The 13,590-nt window shown below is 40.8% G+C and overlaps 1 protein-coding gene across 1 annotated transcript in view; it reads left to right on the top strand.

Moving 5' to 3' along the window:
- Positions 1-234: 234 nt before the first annotated feature.
- FBLN5 (fibulin 5) overlaps positions 235-13,590 on the top strand; it is a 45,003-nt gene continuing 31,647 nt past the window's right edge. Inside the window, exons 1-4 of the mRNA XM_031593090.2 lie at positions 235-840; positions 2,972-3,026; positions 4,684-4,735; positions 5,857-6,099. Of these exons, the coding sequence (XP_031448950.1) occupies positions 824-840; positions 2,972-3,026; positions 4,684-4,735; positions 5,857-6,099 (367 nt within the window). The 5' untranslated portion in view covers positions 235-823. The remainder of the gene's footprint in view (positions 841-2,971; positions 3,027-4,683; positions 4,736-5,856; positions 6,100-13,590) is intronic.

Genomic DNA, 13,590 nt, shown 5'->3' with positions numbered 1-13,590 from the left:
AAATTTCATTTCAAAACTGCTCCCTTAAGCACGGGGTCAGCCTAAAAAGGACCAGTGTTTGTAGACAAACCATTTGCTTTCCTTTGAACGTTTAATTTGTTTATTCCTGTTTTCAAATAATCCCCGAGCAATATAGTTCCTGTAGCTGTGATTGTCATGAATTCAAGTTATTCACCTCCCAGAGGGTCAGAACTTTCATCGCTATGCCGTTGGCACGAAGCAGCGGCTGTTGCATATTCATCGTCCGAGACACCGGCTAGAGGGCCTCAAAAAGTCTGACTTTTTTGTTCTCAGAACAAGGAAAACAATCCCTTCCCTTCTCCAGTCCCCTGATAAGAGTTTCTGTCCAATAACGGTGCTCTCTGCTCTGAGGCACATTTAACTGAGAAGTTTGCAGCGGGAGAGGCTTTCCTTCAAGCTGTTAGCGTTTTATCCTGGCAGGCTCCTCGAGATTGTTGTGAGGAGTCTAGCCAGTTGGTGAGCTTTGTAATCTAAACCAGCTGTCCCAGGCTGAGGCCCCCATTTGCATTGTTTAACATACTTAGAAAATGAAGTGTTCATTTTTAACATTCCTCCTCCAATTGGTTTAATGCTGAATTACAGAAGAGAACTAAGCAAAACCAGGTGCTTTTTCTGTATTCTCTCCAGTGTCTGAGGAGGTACAGTCTGCTCCCGATCTTCTCCGTGACTTGCTCTTTCATTCTTTGGACTATAAATGACTGAGGAACTGAAGTACTAGCAGAGGGTAATGTTTGGAAACACTTTCTAGTTATTCATCAGCACAAGCTCTGTTTTTTTCCACCTTTCCCCAACGGTTTTGGACATGCAAGGATTAAAAAGGTAAGTGCTATGCATGAAACTTCTGTACTTACTGAAGGGAAACCTACGTGTGGAAAATATCTGTGGCGAGGATTCGGTACGCCAATCCACTTGCTAAAGCCATTTGCACGGAGACGGGATCTCAATGGTCAGAGGTGGGGAAAGACGATCTGTCTGTCATTAAAGCTGCACTCTCTCTGACTATTTTCTTCTTGATCTGTGCTTATATTCTGCACTTTAAGAATCCCAGCATCTGTAGGAGTGCTGAATTGCAACAGCAAATGGGTCCCCAGGCTGCAGTGATTAATTTGAAGCTAATTAGTTACTAATGCAGAAATTAATTTTACTTTAAAATACTCTGCCTGCCAGACAAGCTACTGCGACCAGTTGAACGTAGCACTGACAGGGTGTGCTGCATGTCTGTAAATAACTCTTGAGGGGACCTGAGAGCTCAGTGACGGGCAAATTGTGATGGTGGCTGCAGACAGAACACGTATGAGGCAATAAGGTCACTCTCCACCCCAGGAGAGAAGTATATATTTTCCTGTAACAATGGAAAGACTGTCTAGAAAAATATGAATTTTGTCTGACTGATTTTACAGTGGGTTTTGTTAATTTGCACTGTCTGCATTAATGCGAAGGGCAGCCCCAGGTATGCGAGGCAGCTAGGTGTGTTAGTGTTCAGCTACAACCTGCTGTAGTTCCTTCTAGTGCTGTTCTTGCCACATGCAAAGTGAGGACGCAGTCTTTGTATTCTGTGCTACTTTAAAATGACCTCAAAAAGGTTTAAGGAATCAAAAATGAAGTGCAAGTGTAGATGGATAATGTTGTACTTTGAATGCTTTGCGTCAAGGAAAAATCAGTGTAGAATTTGTTTTTCCTCGTCACTCAGAAGCTGCCAACAGGCACAGCGTTATCTCCACGGCACTACGAACGACCATTTTAGAGTTTGTGTTTACTTTTCAGAGCTTGTGTTTGTCTTCACACTCAAAGCAAATGTGTTCAAATGTGTCAGTCTCTGTGCATGGTTTTGTCTGATGCATTTGTAGCTCTTGTTCGGCAGCTCATTTTGCACTGGAAATTGGAGACAGCTCTAAAAGAGAAAGTTGGCAGCTCACTGAAGTAGCAGAACTAAGGCTACCTAAAATATCTTGTGATTTCTGTGCTGGTTTGTGGGAAACAGATACAATTGCCATTCAGAACTAGAATCCAAGCTAAGCAAGATTTAGGCTTAACTGTATTGATAAGAAACTTTATATAAGGAAGACTGAAACCCACAATACACAGAGAAAAATCAATTATTGCTGTCCTTTCCTGGTTTTCTGTCAGTGAATAAATACATGGAGGTGCAGGTTAGCTGACTGGAGAACTTCCATGCTCCAGGTGAAGAGTCCTGTGTATAGCCAGAGAAATGTTAGTGAGGGACCCTCTTCTGTCAGTTGCAGCAAAGAGACCTAGCAAGCCCGAGTAGGTGCCAAGGTGATTTAACTGGAGATCTTCACTAAGGATAGCAGCTTCCAGTATCTGATGTCCTGGCACAGTGTATGTACTTGCAGAGCAACGTATCACTGAAGACTGGGGAAAAGGACAGAATCTGACCCCATGAAAATAGATTAATCTCAAATACAGTCTCCTGGGGATGAAGTGTGGTTTAGCGGTTAGTGCAACTGGCTTGGATTCAGGACCTCCTGCATGTCATCTCTGCAGCCCTGCCAGCGAGTTGCATGATGAGCTTAGGCATGGCCTGTGCTCTGGTTTACCCATCTGTAAAATGCAAATAATGTGCATGAAAAACTTTGATATTGTCAAAAGAAAGGTGCCACAGAGGGGGCAACAATGCTCTATCGAATATTATGCACTTCCTCATCAAACAGCTTCTCCGTGGAAATGTCATAAAAAACAGATTAGTTAGTTGATATGTGCAGTCTGATTTTAATCACAATTCTATAAAACTGTAGTAAAATTACTGACTGAGATCTGAATGTGGCTCACAGTCATATTACTTCCTCTCTAGGGGCCAAATTCATATTAGCAAAAAACTCCGGAATGCACTGAAGTGTCACTAGAGATTAGTTTGTCTGTGTGTAATTAATTCTGTATAATGAGCCTGGTTATCAGAAGGTTTTCAGCCTATTTTCTGTGCACATTACAGGATACTGACTGCTTTCACACTGATCATCTGCATTTCGAGCCCTGGAAAAGCACAGGTGAGAGGTGTACAGAGGGATCCATGTATTGTTATATACTGAAGCACTATATGGCATGAGATTTAACTGGCTAGCAGGTGAATAGGAAGCTCTGTGGTCTTGGGTTTAAGTGAAAAGGAAGCTGTGTGGTCTAAGGGTTTAGAGGGGAGGACTGGGAGCCAACGGGATTCTGGAGCTGAACATGGACTGAGCTTATTGACTCATCCTTGCCAGCTCAGCAAAATATCTCTGCAGAAACCTGGACCTCACTAAAATTCTGCTTCTGAACTGAACACTTTTGAAAAACAAAATTAAAGCCATCCCAAGAGAGCAAGGATAGCTCAGTTCTGTGGTGGGGAACACCCATGTTTGGAAAACTTATTCGTGTAAACAGGCATGTTCTGTGCATAGCAGTCTGGCAGACTCTTAAGACTTTATTTTTGGACTATAAGCCTGAATGACTGCATCCTAGGTCTTCACTTTAATTTCTGCCCAAAGCCATCTTTGTTCAAGAGGCAGGGTTTTTGAGGGTGAGTGAAAGTAGAGCAGTCCAGTTCTTGAAATAGCAGAAACATTAGTTCTTTGTAGTTCTTTGTGTTCTTGGGCTCCGAGTGGGTTTTAAATTAGGAAAAACAGTTCCCAAAGGTATGTTAAGTTTGGATTCCTAGTTGATAATCCAGATATATTCAATGTCCAGAGCTGCGTTTCTAAATACTCTTGCCAAAAGTCTTTGAAATGTATTTGTGAGTTTTCTTCTGTTACACGAAAAATTTCCTGCACATGGCATCTGTACTGATATTGCTGTGGAAAAAAAAAAAAAAAAAAAAAAGAATCTTGAATAGAATCCATCCCTGTGCCTGCTGGTTACATCAGTGCTTCCTGTTCTCTGGATGCCTCCTGCTCACCTTCCTTACCATAGCCTATTTTACTGGAAGGATCCACTTGTGTTAACTGTGCAGCCCACTGCTAAATTGCTGGTGGCCCAGTCAAAAATGAAGGAGAGTAGGGAATCTTTTTAATGGGTTTTGACAAAAGCCATTACTGTCACTCTTTTAGAAATGCTGAGGGACAATGATTAGGTGCTACAAGTTCCAGCCCTGATGACAACCAGTAGCATAGGATAGGAAGGAAAAGTTTTCCAGTAACCTTGCATGCACAGAACATGTGTAAAGAATTCTCTGAAAATTTAGAGGTTTGGTGTAAACTAAAAGCCTTACTTTTTTTTAAGTTTGTTATGTTTTATCTATGGCTTCCGTTCAGATCAGGAGGCTAACTTGTTGAGAAGTTATACTGAATTGTCTACATGTGGTGTTCTAGAGTGCGTTAGGGAAGGTTCCTAGTACCATTAAACTGAGCTCCTTTGTCCTAGCAAAAACAAGACTCCAAAAGTGAAGAACAGTATGGAGTGAGTAGCACATCAGGTGTTGGTTATCCCAGCAGAGTAACAACCTGAACAGTTACCACCTGTGGGGATTGCCTTCTGAGTTAAGGGGCTGTCACAGATGTTGGGGGTCTCAGGTTTACGCCTTGCTGTCTGTCCTTTCTTTATTTTGGGGTACAGAACTTTGTGATGTAGTGCTGAACAAGAGTACTAAGCGTAATAATCCAGATGAGCATTTGACTCTGAAACCTCTCATTGCACAGTCACTGAGTGTCTTCTTTTTTTTTCTCATTTTAGCAACAATGCACCAATGGGTTTGACTTGGACCGTGCCTCTGGGCAATGCTTAGGTAGGATTTAAATTAAATAAATGAATTTAAATTGGGGTTCAGAAATGCTAACTTTATCAAATTAAAATTGTTCTGCTTTTGATGTGTTTTAGCTGAAAAGTTCTCTCTGTGTGATAAGTGTGTGTGTGTGTTTGTTCACATAGCCCAAGTATATGTCTAACTTAGACATATACTTAGATACTAATTGGCTCAGGGCTTCTCAAATACATGTATTGCACTGAGATAAGTTGGGGAGCTCAGTCCAGTCCTCAAATGGCAAGGGCTGTACACATTCCTTTTCTTTCTTCTCTAAACTCTGTACTGACTAATTTCGTTGGCAGCCTCCATCTGGAGGCCACAAATGAAGTCTACCACTGCTCCATGTAGAAACTTTAGGTCAGTCATTGAGGCAGTTGTAGGGAAACACCCACTTAGCCCTATGGCGTATTTTCATCAATCAATGTGAATTCCAGTCTACAGGGCAGCATTTTCTTCGTGAAAACAATTAAAAGGAATAACAGCAACAGGCAGTTGCTCTGTCACAGCAGTCTAACGCATCTGTACTCCAAGAACCAAAAAAAAAAGGTTTGGTTTGGGTAAACCAATTGTAAATTTCTAAATTTGATTCAACAATAATCTTAATTGGAAGAAGGAAGAGGCCTAACTCACATCTCCAGATTGAACATCCCTGACTTTTTCTATGGGAGGGAGCCCAGGAGTTCCAAATCAGGATCCAAGTTTCACAGCTGGGCAAATCAAACCACCAGTGTTCGAAATTCTGATCTGCATGTTGTGGTTTGGAGAGACCCACAAGCAGGAACAGGCAGTAGCATGCTGCAGCTATGTGTAAATCAGTGTTTAAGCCAAACATTTATAAGATAACAAAGCAGGCTTTCCTCTTCTCCTCTTCCCTTTAATACTGAATTAAAACAATTGAAACACAGGATATGTTGATTATATGGGATGCTTCCAGTTTTAGTATGATGTAACTTCAAAGCAAGACTCCACAAGGACAGATTAGCTCTTCTGTTCAGAGAATCAAATTTTTAGCAAAGTCTTGAGAAAAATGTGGTAACGATTTTTTTGATAGGTCACATTAAGAAGCGATCTTACTCATTTAACATTTACAATTTTCCTTCCAGATATTGATGAATGTCGGACTATTCCTGAGGCCTGTAGAGGAGACATGGTGTGTGTCAACCAGAATGGTGGCTATTTATGTGTACCACGGACAAACCCAGTGTATCGATCACCATATCTGAATCCTTATTCAAATATTTATCCACCACCCCCAGCGCCAGGCCCTGTTCCTAATTACCCTACTGTTACAAGACCTCTGATTTGTCGATTTGGTTACCAGTTGGATGAAAACAATCAGTGTGCTGGTGAGTAGTAGTAATCTTTATTTTGTATATTTATTTACGTTATAGCTTGTCTGACAATGCAGAAATTGTCCTGTAATTGTTTCTTAGTTATTCTTGTAGCGCTTGAGTCTGATATACTGCTGTATATTTTAGAGGATGCAGGCTGTACCTTTCGTATAGTCATTATACAAAGCAATGTTTTAGTCGGATTATTTGATCGGGTAACCCACTTTTATGAGATAATTAAACATTATGTGATGTAAAAAACATCTAATGGCAGGTGATTTGTCAGTGCATTGAAAGCAGACTTTTTATGCTTATGAGCCTGTCTTTGAGAGAGAACGTGGTTTGCATTTGAGGCATTAGGCTGGGACTGATGAAACTTTGATCTAGTTCTTGGTCATATGTGACCCTGTCCACATTTCTGGACTAGGTCTTCCATTTGTAGATGGTATAAATAAGAGTTGTTTCCTCCCATGCTTTGCAATGTTCACTTAGACTGTGAGCCCTTTGAAGCACATATTTTCTGTTGGTGACTGGTACAGAATCGCTGTAGAAGAACTTTAATATTGGGAATATCAAGGTCTTAAAACAATTAATCAAAAACTGTGAAAATTTTCTTGTGTTGGCAGTTTTTCTTGTTTTGCATCTTTTAGCTAGATTCTGATTTTACTTACTCCATTTTATCCCAGATCTAACATATCTAAGTTACAGTTGTGCTACTCAAATTTAAGGAAGATTTAAAATATATCCCTTTGATTTCTTTTGCTTCTTATGATGATATGTTATGAAGGAATGGCCAGAAAAATTTCTGGACTAAATCAAAGGAAATTCCACTAGCCAAAATATTTGATGACAAACTTGGCTGCAAGAGATAAGGATTGAACCAATCTCTGGTGACTGCTCAGGGTTAATGCTGGAGATGTAGTTCACTACTTCTTTCTGTGTCTCAGTAGTCCTAATGATAAGGTGTATTTTTTTATTTGTGTAAGTAGTTAACTTCTTGTAGCTAATTTGTAACAACAGATAAAACTGACTTGTCTTTTGGGAAGACTCCCCTGGAATTTCTGTCAGGACTTGTTTTCAGATGGTGTTCCTCATTTGCTTCCCTTGTGAGGAGACCATGGTGCACAATGGGAGATGCTGGACTCTAGACTCAATTTCAGATTGTTTTAGGCTTATTTTTCTATACTTGGGAAAAGTTGTGTTTTGTTTTTTTGCACAGAGTTTTAAAATCCTGGGATAACTGGTGCGTTTGCAGTAAAAATAAACATACGTACTATCCAGTCCTTTAAAAATTGCAACTAGTTCTTCTGATCTTAGCAAAGTGATCATCCTAAGTTATTTTGTCTATTGATTTGTAGGCTTCCAAGAGTGTTTTCATTTTGGTAACTTTGATGTAGATGAGTCAGGAAATGGGACAGTTAATAGAAAAGAAGTGCTGAAATCAAAGGGGAAATGAAACCTCTCTATTTCACTCTGGCTGGCTTGCTGCACACAAAGCCACGCAAATCAAAACAGGTGGATTTTGGAAACTTTTATAATGCAACTTCCTGCCCATAAAGGTCATGTGTGTTCCTTTTCATGCTAGCAGAAATGTGATGGCTAATTCCTTCTTCAGTCAGGTCCATTCACTTCTGTCACTTTAACTTTCAAATATGGCAATTTAATTGTGAGGAAAAGTTTGAGGAATAGAGACATTAGTAAGTATAGACTGGAAAAGACAAACTGTCATTCGAGTATCACATTTAGCTGAAAGAAATTTTTGAAAGTCTACATGAGGTTTGAATTTGGGCAGATGATAGATAGATCATATTTGTGTTAGAGGAAGGAAAATGAAACATAAAGAAAACGAGACCTGTCAGATTGAATGTGCCTCTGCTGAGCTGAGTTTTCATTTTTCATTTAGAGAAATCTTGTGGAGACATTCATTGTCTTAATGCAGTATTTACTTTTGTACCCATGTGTCACTGAATGGAAAGCATGGGCACCAGGAGAAAGGTATGAAGTACTGCATGTCTCAGTGCAGAGGTGGTAGAAAGGTCGTATTCCCTCTTAGCAGGATTTTGGCACAATCAGTGAGGGTGATGTGAAATCCATGGAGATGAGGTACCAGGGCACCTTGAAGGGGTCCCCAGCCAGCACTGAAACTCTACCCAAATCATTCGAGGAAGTCTTAATCATTGAGTCAAGGCTATGTCTTATAATAAGCAAATTATAAACACTGTCTATGCTACTGGTATTTTGGTGGTTCAGTACTTCCCTGCTTGTCAGCATTCAGTATGGTGTTAGAGTATGAAGCACTTCAGGGGTTAATTTTGTGTTGGAAAGGTTGAACAGAGTAAACTGGAAGATATTCTACCCAGTAGCTGAACCACTGTATAACTTACAGGTTTGTAATGCTGGTGTTCTGGCATCTCCTTCCAGGACCTTCTTTCCAAATAAAAAATTAGTCACAGGTATTTCCATTAAAGATGATGAGGCTTTTCGCTTGTTGGCTTTAGGGGGAGCAGAACTATTCTAATGCCAATGTTTCTGAGAAATATCCAGTTTTTAACAGAGTACACATTTTCGTCTGGTCAGATATGGGGTTACAGGTCTGGGCCACATTTTCTATTGCTAGGCCAACAGAAATCTTCATTTTCCCTTTGAATTCCAGTCAAAACAGTTTATTAAACACAGGAACCTTCCCTGGGAGATTTGCAGCCTCAGCTTTGAAACACTGAGCTTGTTCAGGGGGCTTCCAAAGTGAAGCAGGATAAAAATTTGATCTAAAAGCAGTGTAAGATTTACCAAGGTCTTTTTTTTCCTTTTTTCTTTTTTTGTGAGAAGGTCACTCTGTCCTTGCCTGGCACCTGGCCTGCCTGCCAAGGCCCCACGTCCCTGGCTCTTTGAAGAATGTGCACCACAGGTGGTTCAAATAACATTCCCCCTCATGGGGGCTGATATATTCCAACATAGCAAAAAAGAAATACAAACAGTTTTTCTTCCTTTCCATCTCTTTGTGCCTTGTCCTTTCTGAGCTGCGATGTCACAGACAGGGGCTGGGTGTCCACGTTCCTTTGCCATCCTGTTTGCTGCTCTTACCAAGCACCTTTTCACTTACCTGGCACAAGTGCTTCTCAATGACACCTGTCGGTCCTGCTTTGCTCCCCCATTCTCCTCTGCATAGTGCAGAATCAGCTGTAGCCATTTGTGGCAAATGGCAGAGAAACACTTTGACGATAATTTCATTTTAAATCTTCTATGGGCTTGTTACTTTTACTCCCGGAGTTGCTAAAGGCTTCATGCCTTGTATGTGTAAGTGTACTGTGTTTTCAATTGCATGAAGTACGTGTAAATTTATTCCAAAGGAGATCAGGAATGATTTACAGCCATAAGTAATGCTGGAATAAAAGACCAGATACAAAAAAAAAGCAATGATCATCTAATGCAAGAGCACTGCTTGAACTATTTATCTTCTAATGCTACTTCTCTATAAATACTGAATGTTTAGTCTTTATAATGATTTTTTGTTCGTGGCACTTGATCTCCTAACTGTTGGCAAGATCACACTGGAGTGAGAGCTCATGTTTGTGCATTATGCATTGGTAAGCCCAGAGTTCTTCCCTATTTCCCTTTACTTCACCTCACTGTTTTCCTGATTTACAATAATCTTTAAAACACGCCTCAAACACAGATCCTTTTGGGCATTGTGGAAAGAATTGTAATGGTTGGACTCTGAGTTTTGCTTTTACTCCCATTGATAACACCAACAATGTGAGGAGATCTTGTAGGTGGGAAAGTATCTTAGAGATGGTTGAGTCCAGGAATTAGAGCAAGCAGACTGCAAAAATATGGAAGTACATGTTCAGGAAGATATAAGAGTAAGGCAAGATGAGTATGACCTGGAATGAAGATAGTGGAAGAGAAAATTAAAAAAGTAAAAAGGGGGGAAAAAAGACATCATCTTCATTTTTGAAACAAACGCTAAAAAGAAGCAGCAAAGGAAAAAAAAAAAAAAAAAAAAACCCAAACAACAGGGACATTGAAAGATGCTATTTCCAATCATAAGTGAGAATTGTTCTTCAAGGCCTGCCTGTGCAGTAGTCATTGCTTCACCTTTCCTCATTTCTCAGAATGCCAGAATCTCCTACATTCCCCACCTACGGATCCCTGGTCCTACATTCATGGAATGAAACTACTTCCTTCAAAAAATTACCTTTGCACAGATGGATTTTACATCATTATCATTTATATTATTGCAAGCATACCTAAAACCCACATCCAAGCCTGCAATCATACTCACCTGACCTGTGCACAACCTCATTAGGAACAGCCTATGCCTAGATGTGTTTTCAAGCAAAATCATGGAACCAGATGTGTGTGCCTTGGGGAGAGGAGGGAAATGAAGATACAGGAAAGTGAAATGAGGTGCCCAGGTCTTGCAGCAGCACCACGGCTGTGCTGGGACTAGAGCCCAGAATTCCTTATCCAGCGCCTTAGCCACTAAGCCAGGCTGTCTCCTAATAGTAACATATTACAGTGACTTTTTTGGTGTTAGAAACAGGAGGAAAAGAAGGGAAATGCAGCAAGAAGATGGTGCCCTGGAAGGAGTTGTGTAAAGGAAATACAAATGGAATCAACTCCTGCTATTGTCTTCTTTAACCCTAATTAGTCCAGCTAATTAGTCTTGCTATTTCAGAGGCCAGTTCCTGATGGCTGTGCATTATGTCTGTTAGGCAGCACTGCCATCATGTCCAAATTAACTAGAAACAGAAACATTGCATGAGAATAGATTCTGCAAGACGTTCATGGCAGCTGGAACTGAAAAGTTATGTAATTGATTACATTTCCTGATTAAATTAAGGGCTATGATATTTAGCCTTTATTCTTAAGATGTTTTTTTCTGACAGCTATTGTATGGAGAAATACACATAAAGACCTCATACTACCACTGCAATAAAAAAGTTGCCTCTAAAAATCACAAGAAGCTGTAGTTGATGGCTAAGACTTGGGCTGCAGGATTTGGTTCCTGACAAACATGCTGTATATGCTGAGGCTGGGTCATTCTGTTTAAACTGAAATAATTCTTTTTCAGAGTTGTAAATAATTTCACAATGGATGATAGCTGCTGAGGTAGATTCCTAACAACTATCTTTAAAAAACAAACAAATGGAAACAGGCAAAAAAGGCCTTGTTTAGTAATATTCCCACAACAGTGAAGCTCAAAGTGAGGCATGTGGAACTTCCTTCTCTAATGTGTTAGATGGTTGGCTATCACTGGGCATTTCTGTTTGTGTTTATACATAGGTCAGAGAAGAGGTGAAGTGCCAGAGTTTTTCACTACCTCCCATTTACTTCAAGAATATCTGTGCTGCAAAAGTTTGCAGTGGCAATTTGACCCTGCTGTTTTTCAGCCACCATCTACTTGTACTGTGCTCATTTCATGTTCTAACAAAACTCAAGATGGCTGTCCCTTGATTAGCTAACATAATGATGAGACAAGACAGTAAAGTCTTGAGAGAGAGAGACAAGAAAGTAAAGATGTTGAAAATACAATGTGCTTTAACACAGGGGACCATATGCCTGATCGAATAAGGATTGTTAATACTGAAAAGTACGGATATACTTCTAGTGGATAAATCTGCAATGTGCAGCTCCAGACAACCACAGTTATTCTTCTAGGTCCAGATTCAGTGCTTCTGGTATGATGGTCTGATTGATTCACAAGCCCAACTGTCTTTCTGAAGGTAACTGTGAGTTACCCATAGAATCATGTAATCTTTTGAGTTGGGAGGAACCCTTAAAGGTTATCTAGTTCTCCCTGCAGTGAACAGAGACGCCCACAGCTCTATCAGGTTGCTCAGAGCCCCATCCAGCCTGACCTCGAGTATCTCCATGGTTGGGGCTGCCATAACATATTAATGGATGGAAAGGTACATCTGAAACCACTCAGAGCTCCTTCCTCCCTTAAGAAACCATTGAACCAGTGTAGAGGATGGGCTGGGGCTGAGGAAAGGCAAGAGTCAGCTAGTTTCTTCTTAGGAGGGTCACTCCTACATAAACTTGCACCAGTAAGCATATCCTATCCAGCAGAATTTAAAAGGGGAATAAGCTGCAAATGCTGCTTTTCAAGTGTGACCATTTGTGGTGGAGGGGTTCACTTGATAGAGAAGGTTGCCGTATGTGTCTGTAGGTAAAACTGAGCCATCTGTGGCTTGGGTTATTTCCTTCATTCCTGGCTAAGTACAGTGTGGAAAGAGTATGGTCTGGTGGTTAAAGCATAGGCAAATGGTTCATTTATTTGTGAAGCTTCTAGTACTTACACTGAGTAAATTTGAGTTGAGTAAAATTGAACCAAGAAATATATAAGCCAAGAAAGCTGGTATGTTATTAAGAAAACTGGCATTTCTTTGTATTGGAGTGAAAAATAGGATGTTCCTGGGTATGGCAAAGCCTACTAGTAGGTGTAAGTCCATCACTCTGCATCTCAGGCATCACTGATGGGTTGTTTTACTGTGCAGTGCTGTGGAGAAAGGAAAATAAAATAAACATGTCTACATTATAGCCACAACTGAACTTGACTAAACTGTAATCATACTGGTTAAATTGCTTGATAGTCAGCAGCCCAAGTTCAGGAAGGTTGGCATTTCTGTAGACTGTGTCTGCTCTATTTCACGATGTGTTCCGGCTTTCTCTTTTCTTGGAGTTGCATGATATCTTTGGTGACAAGGCAGCAAGAACACAGGAATCTCATCTCACTTGCACTCAGGATTGCAGAGGGAAAGAGAATCCAAAAGATTTAACTTATTCACTGGGTTGCAGCTGGATTAATGGCTTTGCTTAAGCTCGGTCTCTGAACTGGGGGGTTATTGGTCAACTGGGCTTTGAGCCAGATAATACACAGACTTCAGCTGTCAGCAAGAGCTTGTTGGCAGGATGTTGCATGTGATTCATTTCAGAAGAGCAGTACTGGTGCCCAGCCTGCCATGTCCTCAGGCATGTGCTGGCCAGCACAGGGCTCCGACCCCATGCGATTCCTTAGACCCAGTACTGAAAGAGGGTTGATATGTGGGGTCTTGTGGCTGCTTTGCCATTATTATGTCTTAACTTCCAGGGATTCCAGCAGTGCCAGATCAGTTACAGCCACAATGTACGAATTAGCTCTGTCTGCTTTGGAGCAAATTGAGAGCTTTCCTTTGTGGGATAGCTGTCATGCCAAGCTGGCCCACAATTACAGGACTGAAAAGAAAATGAGTCACTTAACAGTGCTGGAAGATCGACAGACTTAACAAGTACCCTTCCTCAGTCTGTTGGCTTTGTGGCTTGCACTCCACTTGCTTTCCTGTGGTGTCTACTTTGGCTGTGGGTGATGGTCTGTGCATAGCATTCTGCTGGGAGCCTCAGGGTTGTGTGAGTGCTTCCTTCTCTACATCCCTGGGGAATGATGTGCAGCGTTCAGTACCGAATGATAGAATTGAGTGACTTTCCTTAACAGGAAGGCTTATTTATTTTCAGTGCTGTTAATAG

The sequence above is a fragment of the Phasianus colchicus genome, chromosome 5 (genome assembly GCF_987193195.1).
Source record: "Phasianus colchicus chromosome 5, bPhaCol1.hap1.1, whole genome shotgun sequence".
NCBI classification, from domain to species: domain Eukaryota; kingdom Metazoa; phylum Chordata; class Aves; order Galliformes; family Phasianidae; genus Phasianus; species Phasianus colchicus.
Note: the sequence above shows the minus strand (reverse complement) of the source record. Positions and strands in the feature narration are given on the sequence as shown.